The sequence below is a fragment of the Equus asinus genome, chromosome 22 (genome assembly GCF_041296235.1).
Source record: "Equus asinus isolate D_3611 breed Donkey chromosome 22, EquAss-T2T_v2, whole genome shotgun sequence".
NCBI lineage: Eukaryota > Metazoa > Chordata > Mammalia > Perissodactyla > Equidae > Equus > Equus asinus.
In genome coordinates, this window is record NC_091811.1 from 18,242,580 (window position 1) to 18,253,605 (window position 11,026).

The following is an 11,026-nucleotide window of genomic DNA, read 5'->3' on the forward strand; positions in this document are numbered from 1 at the left end:
AGCCAATGAAAGGCTCAATCCGAGGCTGGCAGCGGGACCTTCCCGGGTCTGAGGCCGAGCCCAGAGCTGAGCGGCCCGGCCAGCCTTTCTCCGAGCGGACCCGGCCCACGCCCGGAATCCAGCCAGAGTGGCAGTGGACCATTAAACCCAGGTCCCCCAAAATTCCATGGGTTCTGGGGACAGGAAGCCCACTTCCTTACACTTCTACCGCCGTCCTCCCCCCAGAGCCCAAACACCCTAGTTCTGACTCACGGCTCCTCCCCTGGGTCCCTGGGGAGACCAAGGATCTCAGGAGCCTGAACCTGACCCGACTTCTCAGTACACCACACTGTTCCCTCTTTTCAGAGGATCTCTGTCCCACCCTTCCACCTCTACCCTTAAAGCAACAAAGCCAAAATCCAGTCCCCTCAAAAAAAACACAGCATCAGAGATTGTGAAATTATATTAAATTTCATATGCACAGCGGGGAAGCCATCCTCACAGAGGTAAGAGTTCCAACCCAGTGACAACGGCCATGAGCCACCCTGGGCTAGTCTCAGCCATCCACCTAGGACAGCAGTGGCTGGCTGCTGCCTCTGGATTGAGATTTTCTCCTCTTGGCTGGTGGGGGCTGGCTGGAACTGAGGGGGAACAAGGTGGGGGTCTTAATTCCCTTGGGGGTGTCATTCTGTTTCTGGAAGGGAGCTTTCTTGAAGGGCTGCTCTGACAACTGCTGCTTTACCTTCTCAGCCCCTTTGGCATCCCCAAGGGGCTGAGCACGGTCCTCCGGCTTGAGAGTGGCCTGGGTCCTGGAGGATAGCACAGCAGGTGCTGCTGTGTCTATGCCCTTGGGAGGAGCACTGTGCTTCGGGAAGGCAGCTTTCTTGGAGGACTGCAGTTTAGGTGACTGTTGCTTTAGTTTCCCCATCACCTTCGGTTCCGTGATCACTTCAGCTTTGACAGCTGGCTGGCTGCTATCCTGGAGCTTGGAGGAAGCCCTGGCCTTTGTGACAGAAGATAGAGCAGATAACTCTGAGTCTGCCCCTTTGGAGACACCATTCTGCTTCCGGAAGGTGGCCTTCTTGGGATGCAGCTGCTGCTTTGCCTTCACAGCCACTCTGGCCCTCTTGGCAGGTTGGCTGCTGTTCTCAGGCTTGGGAGTCACCTGAGCTTTCAGGTCAGGCAAGTCTACTTCTGCAGGGGTGGATGTTGCAGAATCTCCTGGGATTAAAATTAAACAGATGGTTTGAGAAATGGGCCTCATCCCTAGGTCTCGATCACGAGTGGAAGAGATAAGAATCAAATTAAGTGTTTCACACAATTGGGACAGTGCCTAAGAGCAGATTACCTAGATTCACATTCCCTGTGATCACCTGGCCTTCACTCAAGTTGTATTTGAGCCTTGTATTAAAGAGAAGGGATCACTCCCCATCCTTGGGCCAAAAGGTTTGTCAAGGAAGCTTGCCCCCTTGAGGACAGAAGGTAACAAGACACTCTAAGGAGGAGGTGAATCCTGAATAAACCTGAAGCACTGGGCTTTTTTTTTTAAATCAGAGAAGACAATTTTTTTCATGTGGATTTTGATGAGATGCAGGAAAATAAGAAAACACACAGCAACTAGAAACACGCTAGCATGACATAAATGAGGGCTGACCTATTAAATATGTACTTTTAAAATTACAAAAAAGGCTACAGCAAATTTTTTTTCTTTTTTTTGGTGAGGAAGATTGTTGCTAACATCTATGGCAATCTTCCTCTATTTTGCATGTGGGACACCACTACAGCATGGTCTGTTGAGCGGTTCACAAGTCAGTGCCCGGATCCAAACCCATGGACCCTGAGCCGCCGAAGCAGAGCGCACACATGACCCCTACGCCACTGGGCTGCCCCCAAACTGTGCTATTTCTTAAGGTTTTTGTTTTGTTAACATTCAGATGTGACTTTAATAAGGCGCATTATTTATTTAAAAAAAAATCAACTCAACGAGTCAAGCAGATTGTATTCAGAGAAGCTCGCCTCTCTGTCCTCCAACTAGACCCAGGATCATATCCCAGCATGCAAAGCCCTCAAGCCTGTTTCAGAAAACCCCACCCTTCCCCTTGAGATCCAGGCCAGACTCCTCAAGATGGCTGAGAAAGCAATCTGCAATTAGTGTGATGGACTCAGAGAAATGCTGATAGTTCTGCGGAGTCCTGTGCCAACCCAATGCTGACGATGCTGGACCAGCAGAGGTCTATCAGGAGTCAGGCAACCCTCAGCCAAGAAGGAACAGAAACCACAACCTGCACTGGGAATGCATTTATTCCAAACAACTGCAGCCACTTGGCAGAATCGAGAACAAGGCTTCCATCCATATGAACGCCTAAACATACTCAAATAGGGGCCAGGCTCGGGACCGATTCCAGCTGGGATGAAAGGGATCTCACCCAAGCATGCAAGGGCTGAGCTAAGAGCAGCAGAAGCCCTTCCCTTCCCTGCAGTCACTACCCAGCCTCGTGAAACATAGAAAGAGCACATTGCTTACCTGTCTGGGACTGGGGGATAGAATTGGAGAATTTCTTGAACTTGGCAATAAAGAAACCATCCATATTGTGGGTGTGAGGGTAGAAGCGGCGGGTAGAACGCAGAGTAGGGTGGAAGCGCCTTTCTCGAAAGCGGGTAAAACCCTCCTGGCCAAAGTCAAGACCTGTGGGCACCAGCCGCACATTCCTCTTTTTCAGGGCATAGTCTACCACCCACTCATTCTCTTCCACCTGGACACGTGAAGGAGACAAAGACGGAAGGACACGCAGAGCTGGAGTGAAGGGAGCTCTAAGGAGCAAACAGCCCCCCAGCCCTGTGCTGACAGAGGCCTCACCATGATAGAACAGGTGCAGTAGACGAGGTAGCCTCCTGTCTTGGAGGTGGCATTGACGGAGTCAATAGCACTCAGGAGCAGCTCCTTCTGCAGGTGAGCACAGCGCAGGACGTCCTTCTCATCCTGTCCAGGAGAAAGAAGGAGGGACCCAAGGGGGTCAGAATTTCAAAACACAGCCTGGGGAGGAGAGGTGAGCTACTGACTGCTCAGAACGCTCCTCCACCTCCCATTCCAGTTCTACAAGGCCCAGCCAAGAGACCTCTCAGCTGGTGCCAAACCCCCTCCTCACCCTCAACCCTGGTTCCTCACCTTGTTAGTCTTCACAGCTGGGTCCTTGGAGATGATCCCAGTGCCACTGCAGGGAGCATCCAGCAGTACTCGGTCAAAGCCCCCCACCACCTGGGGAAAGAGGGTAGGTAAAGCAGATGTTTTTGGCAACCTGTACTGCAGCATTTATTTCCTAGGAGCAAGTTTAAACATTCTGATGTCAGGAAGGGGGCAGGTGAATTGGAAGACACCTCAGGAGAGACGCACAGAGGGGAGAACAACCTTGGGGAACTGGCGCCCATCGTAGTGGCTGACAATGGTGTTGGTGACTCCCAACCGGTGCAGGTTGCCCACGACACTCTTGAGCCGCTCAGCATTGGCATCGTTGGCAAGGATCACACCTGTGTTCTTCATCAGTTGGGCTGAAGGGAGGGACAGCACAGTGCTCAGCAGCCAGCTCCTGTGCCTCCACACTTGCTGGCCACATTCCAGCCCAGGAATCCACAGGTAAAGCGTCATCACTTCAAGGCAAACTTCACTCCCAAGAAGCCCTGCTGCCCCCTGTTTACTGTAGAGGCCTTGCCCAGCCTGCACTGGCCCCTGGTGATGAGCGAGCCTGCCTGCCAATGTGGTTTTTCCACTGTTACTGCACATCTTTCTGGTCCTACAGAGGAACTTAATCTAGCTAATAACAGTTTAACAAACGTCTGTGACTAATTACGTGCTCAACACTGTGCCAAGGACTTCTGCACACATATCTCAACCCGCACAACATAATCGCCAACCCAAACACAACTACTACCCCATTTTACAGATAACAAAAGAGGATCAGGGGCCTGTCCAAGGTCATAAGGGCAGTAAGTGGCACACATGAAGCCAAGTCCAGAGCCTGTGCTCCTCACCACTCTGCTAGCTGCCTGTGCACCGTTCCTTGAGCCTAGCTAGTCACTGACCCCAGCCACTTTCAAAAGCAGAGTCAGACGAATCCTTCCTACCACTGCCTGCCCTTCTCATACCTATGTAGCTGGTCTTTCCTCCAGGTGCACAACACATGTCCAGGATCCGCTCATGCTCCTGGGGCGCCAAAGCCATAACAGGCAACATGCTGGAGGCTCCCTGCAGCATATAGTGTCCAGCCAGGTACTCGGGAGTAGCGCCTGTGGAAGAAGACCCATCTGTGACATGCTGGGACAAGGGCAGGAGCAGAAGGGCTATTGGGCAGGGAACACTTACCAATGGGCACTGAAGAATCATACACCACTAGTCCAGTCTTTGACCACTTGCCCAGGGGATCCAGGTTAACCCCACGATTGATTAGTGCCTGAAGATAAGAAGGATGAAGATTTTAAAACCTCATAGGCCACGGTACCCAAAAAACAAACGGAGATATGTCACCTGGTCCTATCAGGTGATCTATGGCACCACAACTCCTAGAGCTCTTAGGACAGTCATCACAGACTCACTGAATGCAGTTTCTCCCATCCCATCCCATGGGGTCGTTTCCTTAGCCCCAGGCCCTAACTCAAGGTCTGAACTCGATCACAATGGAGCAGACTGCCAGGTTCTTTTATTTCCTGGAAGTGGGCTCTAATTTTCCAAGAGGCTCAGCCCCCTTACATCCTAATATTTAATGTTACAACATATTAACGACAATTATCAGGTGGTTTTTGCACCAGGAGATACACAACACACAGGGCCACACCACTGACTTTAGAACAGGGTCTTAAACCTGAGGTCCCTGAACCCTTGGGAACAATGAGCTTAAAATACTGGGGGCCGGCCCTGTGGCCGAGTGGTTAAGTTCGCGCGCTCTCCTTCGGTGGCCCAGGGTTTCGCTGGCTCGGATTCTGAACAAGGACATGGCACCGCTCATCAGGCCACGGTAAGGCGGCATCCCACATGCCACAACTAGAAGGACCCACAACTAAAAAATATACAACTCTGTACTGGGGGGATTTGGGGGAGAAAAAGCAGGGGAACAAAAAAAGAAGACTGACAACAGCTGTTAGCTCAGGTGCCAATCTTTTAAAAAAAAAAAAAAAAAATACTGGGGCTGGCCCCGTGGCTGAGTGGTTAAGTTCGCGTGCTCTGCTGCAGGCGGCCCAGTGTTTCGCTGGTTCGAATCCTGGGCGCGGACATGGCACTGCTCATCAAACCACGCTGAGGCAGCGTCCCACATGCCACAACTAGAAGGACCCACAACAAAGAATATACAATTATGTACTGGGGGGCTTTGGGGAGAAAAAGAAAAAAATAAAAAATCTTAAAAAAAAAAAATAAATACTGTTTGTGCATGTGTGTGTGTCTTTTTCTTGGGGCAGGAATCAGTTTCACCAGCTTCTCTGTGATGTGAAAGGAAGACAACTCCCTCCCATTTCTTTCAGAGGCAGCACTTTCCTCCCAATACAGATGTCTCAAGTCTCTCACAGGGACCAGAGGCTGAAGGGACAAGCCTCTCACTCCACAGAGGTCCCGAACCCTGAGCCGGTCAGACAGACCCAGGATGACACCATGCCTGTCTAGGTCTGCCTCCTGGGATCATGCCTGCACCAAGAAACACTCAGGTACTAAGATCCCAGCCCAGTTAGAGGGGGATAGGGGGAGAGTCTGCAGTTAGCAGAAGTTGGCACCTCCCTGAAATAAGCAAACTTCCAAACCCAGCCCTCACCTGAGCAAGGTCTCGGCGCCGGGTTTTCAAGGTATTAGTCCTGAGAGTGATGGGCCGAGGCACCTCGTTAGCTTCTAAGAACTCCACCAGCTGGGAAAGCAAGAGGGAAGGGGACAAGTCAGGCTGGCCAAAGAGCTCAGCCACAAAGAAGAGAGCAAGAGGGCTGACTGCCTTCCTTAAACAAGGTAAGAAGAGAGAAGGCAAGAACAGAGAAGGAGCACTGGATTGGCAATTCAATACCTCAGACAGCGGGAAGAGGTCCATAAGCTTGCCAAGCAGGAAGTCTCCATAGGAGTAATAAATAGCCAGGTCCTTCTGAAGCCGGTGCAGATATTCAGAACGAGATCGACCTTCCTCCCGCTGAGTCCCAAAATCACGCAGCACTGCCACAATATCTTGGATGCGCTTGTGAACTCGCTGCAAGTCTGGAGCCTGCGCATGTGGACTTGCTAAGGAACTATTTCATGATGTCCCAGAGCCTGGAAACCCCCTCCCAAGCACCTCCCCACTACCCCTCAGCCTGTGCGGGAAGGATATCTTGCTCCATCTCCCCAGCAGGGGGGAGCACAAAAGGCTCCTCCTCATCCACGTTGATCTGTAGGCCCCCATCTGGCTCATCATCCTTTTTGGGGCCTGACTCAGGGGATATTTCCTCCTCTTCCTCCTCTTCATCAGTCTCCTCCTCGATCCACTGGCCCCTAGAAACAGATCCAGGAATAGAGTGATTCACAAATCAAAACAAGACAACCCCTCCTTCCTCATAGTTTCCTTCATCCCAGCCATTGCCAATTCTACGTCCTAAGAATTTCCAAAACTCACCCAGCAACAGCTTCCTGGGCCTTCTGCTTCTGAGCAGCCCTTTCAATGGGCAGCAACTGAAAAAAGAGACAAGGGGCTGGTAATGAAAGCCTGCCCTTCCACCACCCCACGTAGTACTATCTACCCTTGTATTTTATTTTTTCCTAAATGCAGATGTAACACTTGCTCTCACAAGGAAATACAGACCCTAGAGAAGTGAACATAAGACAGGCACAATGTTAACCATCGCTGAAACTAAGTGATGGGCTGAAAGGGTTCATTACATTATCTTCTACATTTGTGTGTATTTCCCTTTCCGTTAAAAGGTTTACATTGACTCTGGGGGGAAAAAAGTTTCAAACAATACACACCCATATGTACACAGGGGGAACAAAAACTGCCCTCGGGCATCCATTTTGCCATATTTTCTTCCAGACTTACTCTATATTTTTCACATGGTTAAAACCATAATCTATTTCCAACTTTGCTTCTTGCCTTTCCTCATTCACAATTAGATCACAAGCATTTTCACAGACATAATGGCCAGGTGTTAATCTAGCATATGAACGGACCATAATTTATTTAAGCATATTGAGTATTTTGGAAGTTTCTGGAGTTTTTGGCATTATGATCCACAGTGCCTGCAAATCTCCAGCAGTAACTCTGTAGAGAAAAAGGGGATTGTGGGAGAGGGCTGCAAATGGGAAGCTTTTCATTCTACATGACTCTATATTGCTTGAATTTTCTAATAACACACTTATATACTAATTGTGTAGCACACAAATAACTTATTATACCTCAGTAAATAAATTTTTGTCCACATTCTGGATGATCTTCCTAAACGGAAGTAAGAAACTTTTTAAGGTTCTCAGATACCAAATGCTTCATGAAAATCGTGTGTGCATTTTTATTCCCATCAGTGGGGTATACAGCACTGAGCAGTCTCATGTTTTAAAACGCTCTATTCAGGGGCTGGCCCAGTGGCGCAGCAGTTAAGTGCGCACATTCCGCTTTGGCAGCCCGGGGTTTGCCAGTTCAGATCCCGGGTGCAGACATGGCACCACTTGGCAAGCCATGCTGTGGTAGGTGTCTGTCCCACATATAAAGTGGAGGAAGATGGGCATGGATGTTAGCTCTGGGCCAGTCTTCCCCAGCAAAAAGAGGAGGATTGGCAGGCGTTAGCTCAGGGATAATCTTCCTCCCAAAAAAAAAAACCCCCGCTCTATTCTACAGCTCTTTTAAACTTGCAGGTTTACTGAGAGGACGTAAGACGATAGCAGAATAGTGATGGAATACTAAAGTCCCTCTTCTCTACTCAGGCTTATCCTTGTCACAGAGGGATAGTCTCAAGGATGTGGAAAGACTCTAAAAGGCAAGGCTTCCTTCCTAAACAGATAAATCTCACCTCTTCACCTTCATCCTCATCTTCGTTCTCTGAGTTGGAGTCAGCTCCGTAGTCATCTCTCATATCAGCATCGCTGTCCTCAGAGCCCCAGAGGTCCCCCTGGTTCACCACACCATCCTCTTCAGACTCTTCCTCCTCCTCACTGCTATGGGTTGGTGCAGGGCGCTTCTTGCCTCGAGCAGTATTTAAGGACTGCGGTCCCTTCTTACGAGGTGTCTGGACAACTCCTGCAGAGATCCCGAAGGGTTTGAAGAATCCTGGACTGATGGCAGTCACACACTGAATGAAGCCTGTATTTTCTACCCCTAAGAATGTCCTCGGGTTGTTCCTTTCACTCCAGAAATGCTCAGCAAGCCTTTCTCTACCCAGAACCCTCACGTAGCACCCAGCTCCTATTTTCACTGACCTTTTGGTAGCTTTCCAGGCAACGGTTTGGCCCCAGGAGACTTATTCATCTTAGGGCCTTCAGCAGAGCCCAACTTCCTCTTGGCTGCCCTGAAAAGACATATGGAGTGAGGAAATGGAACATATCTCCAAGCTCTGCCATTTCCCCTGACAGGGAAATGTGACAGTGCCCAAACAGCCATTCCATCAGCATGATCACATGCGATGATGTGGCTAAAGATGAGCAGCACCAATTTAACCTATGTAAGTCTAGACATCCACACTCACCTCTTTCGAGCACGACTAGACAGCCGCTTGGAATTTTCATCACCAGCTGTTAAAAAAAAAAAAAAAGGAGGCAGAACAAAAGATTACAGGTGAAATGAGAAAGAGCAATGAGAAAGGAAATAGAAGTGGGGAAAGAATTAGTACACTAATTAAAAGGAATAGATTGCAACTCACTCCCATGGCTTTACCAGGAGCTGGGTAAGAGATGTAAAGGAGATGATCTCCATCTGGTTGTTCATCAACCAAATCCAAACGGGGCCTCCCTCGAGACTTCTGATTTCAATAAATGGCATCATCACCATTCTGATAACACAGACGCAAAATTTATCTTTTCTTCTCCCTTTTCCTTTACTCTCAATTTAATCAATTACCAACCACAGTAGCTTTTATCTTTTCAACTGTTTCAAGCTGTTTTTCAAACATTCACCAAGAAATAAAAAGTTTAAATCTCGGCCCTGTCATTTAATAACTAACTATACATAAGTTACGTAACCTCTAAACATCTGTTTCCTTAACAATGCCTCTCTCACAAGAAACTAAGAGAATGAAGTGATACATGTCCAAAGAGTTCAGTACAGTGCCCAGCACTTGCATTAGCTCAATAAACTGCACCTTTTATCCAATGCCCAACAAAAACTACCTGTCCATTCTTTTCTCTCACCCAGGCTTCCATGCAGCAGACTACTCACCATGTGGGAACCAGATCTGTGCTTTCCCATCTCCATCCCCTCCACAAAGCAGTTCAGTGACTGGCCTGTCCCCTTCTCAACTTCCACTTGCTAAAATGTCACCCATTTTTCAAAACCTAGCTTCTTAAAATTTTTTTTAAATTCTCTAACTGCATGGGATCCCCCTTCTTCCGAACTCCCTCAATGTTAAACCGCACCTCTTCTTGCATGAGTACTCGCATCCCTGTAGCATCTTCCCTAACTTCTGGCTGATGACAGTGAGTGTTTCATTCATTCTTATTTCCTAATAATTCATACAATCCTACTTGAACAGAAACTGAACAGAGACTAAGAAACGGAAGAGGTTACGATACAGATCTAAGACTTACACAAAAGCTGGAGGATGAGGAGGGGGCAGGCCTGACCCTTACCTGCAGGCAAGAATCTAGCGAGTTCGGTTTCGGCACCCTTCTGTTTCCGGGCCTTTCGGCCCGGCCCGCGCTTCTCCTTCTTCGTAGGGTCCAACTTGCGCCCCATGGTACTGGGGAAAAGAAACATGGGAGAAGAGTCGCGCGTGTAGGAAACGGAAAAGAAAAGCGCACACTTAGCGTATTAGAGTGGGAAAGGGCATCGCGTCGACCAGAACCTCGACCCAGCACCCCCTACAGCCCCTCGAGGCCTAACCAAACCCCTACTCCACGAGGAGCTCCGGACCCTAGGTCCCAGGCCATCTGTATGTACTGCGTCCCTCCTCACGCCCCAGTCCCGGTCAGAGCAGTCACCCTTCCTTCCTCGACCTCCTCCAGACCCACCCGAAGCCTCGGCTCACCTGAACGTGGGTCCGGGCCCGAGACGCCCCCGGGTACGCGGGACAGCACTCCACGTGCACTCCGAGACGAGGGTTAGGACACCGCACTCCACGGAAACGTTTCGCGCAAGCGCACAGAGCGCGCTCGCCTGGCGGCCCCGCCTCTTCCGGTCGCTCCTAGTAGGCCGCGGAACTCAGAACGCACGCTCGCGTTGAGAACGCGCGCGGGGCTGGCGGCGGCGCGGCCGGGGGAGGCTGGGAGGCGGGCCGCGCCGCGCTCACGCTCGCCGGGAGCGGAGAAAAGAACGGGCACCGCCTGCCTGCTCTTCCCGCAGACGTTGGCTTTTCGCGTCGCTGCGTTCAGTCGGAAGTGGAACCTGAAAGCCGCCCCCTGCCTTCAAACCAAGGCCTAAGAGCAGAGCCCTCCTCTTGGCAGCCTCCGCCCTACGTCCAGTCTCGGGGTGGTGGAGCCCCACGCCACTCGCCCACTCCCAGGCCTTGGATTAGGAAACCCTCACCTTTGACCCCAGACCCCCCTCAGCCCGCCAGGTAAGGTTCCTCTGCCTAGGTTCACATCTGGAGGTGGGAGGACCCCTGGCGTCCTGATTCCACACAAGTTAACGAAACTTCAGCGTTCCTTCAAATCAACACTGAGTGCTTAGCAGCTATTAAAAACTGTTCCAAGCACTTTACTGGTTTTATCTTCACAGCTCTGTTAGGAAGATATCTTTATTTTATACATGAGAAACCGACAGCCCAGAGTAGTTCACTTCCTGAAGGTTACAGAACCGGTAACCCGCGGCGCAGATATGACCCGGGCGGTTTGGGAGCTGCTCATCTTCCACAGGTGCTGCTCATCCTTGGTCCAGGGCCGTGGGGCACATGCACGCAGGCGGTCCGCGGC

General features: G+C 50.3%; 1 protein-coding gene across 2 annotated transcripts; it reads right to left on the minus strand.

The window, feature by feature from the left end:
* Positions 1 to 426: 426 nt before the first annotated feature.
* NOP2 (NOP2 nucleolar protein) lies at positions 427 to 10,301 on the minus strand. Of its 2 annotated transcripts, XM_070494248.1 has the most exons (17): positions 10,144 to 10,258; positions 9,746 to 9,855; positions 8,821 to 8,949; positions 8,647 to 8,692; positions 8,381 to 8,469; positions 7,975 to 8,201; positions 6,591 to 6,646; positions 6,309 to 6,469; positions 6,012 to 6,211; positions 5,772 to 5,861; positions 4,337 to 4,424; positions 4,120 to 4,260; positions 3,386 to 3,525; positions 3,146 to 3,235; positions 2,837 to 2,959; positions 2,504 to 2,732; positions 427 to 1,200 (listed from the first exon to the last, which is right to left on the minus strand). In XM_070494248.1, the coding sequence occupies exons 5-17, from the start codon at positions 8,427 to 8,429 to the stop codon at positions 548 to 550; spliced, it is 2,247 nt and encodes a 748-aa protein (XP_070350349.1). In that variant the 5' UTR covers positions 8,430 to 8,469; positions 8,647 to 8,692; positions 8,821 to 8,949; positions 9,746 to 9,855; positions 10,144 to 10,258; the 3' UTR covers positions 427 to 547. The 2 variants fall into 2 exon arrangements, with proteins under 2 accessions (XP_070350349.1, XP_014722060.2); XM_014866574.3 differs by lacking the exon at positions 8,821 to 8,949 and having other exon boundaries at positions 10,144 to 10,301.
* Between the last annotated feature and the right edge of the window lie 725 nt (positions 10,302 to 11,026).

Bases quoted from the DNA above. Each gene is read 5' to 3' on its own strand.
- NOP2 (XM_014866574.3), bottom strand. From the start codon at position 9,851: ATGGGGCGCAAGTTGGACCCTACGAAGAAGGAGAAGCGCGGGCCGGGC. The intron at 8,202-8,380 runs GTCAGTGAAAAT...GGATCTCTGCAG, and splicing joins GCCTGGAAAGCTACCAAAAG to GAGTTGTCCAGACACCTCGT. The intron at 6,647-7,974 runs GTGAGATTTATC...CTCTTTTTTCAG, and splicing joins ATGAGGATGAAGGTGAAGAG to TTGCTGCCCATTGAAAGGGC.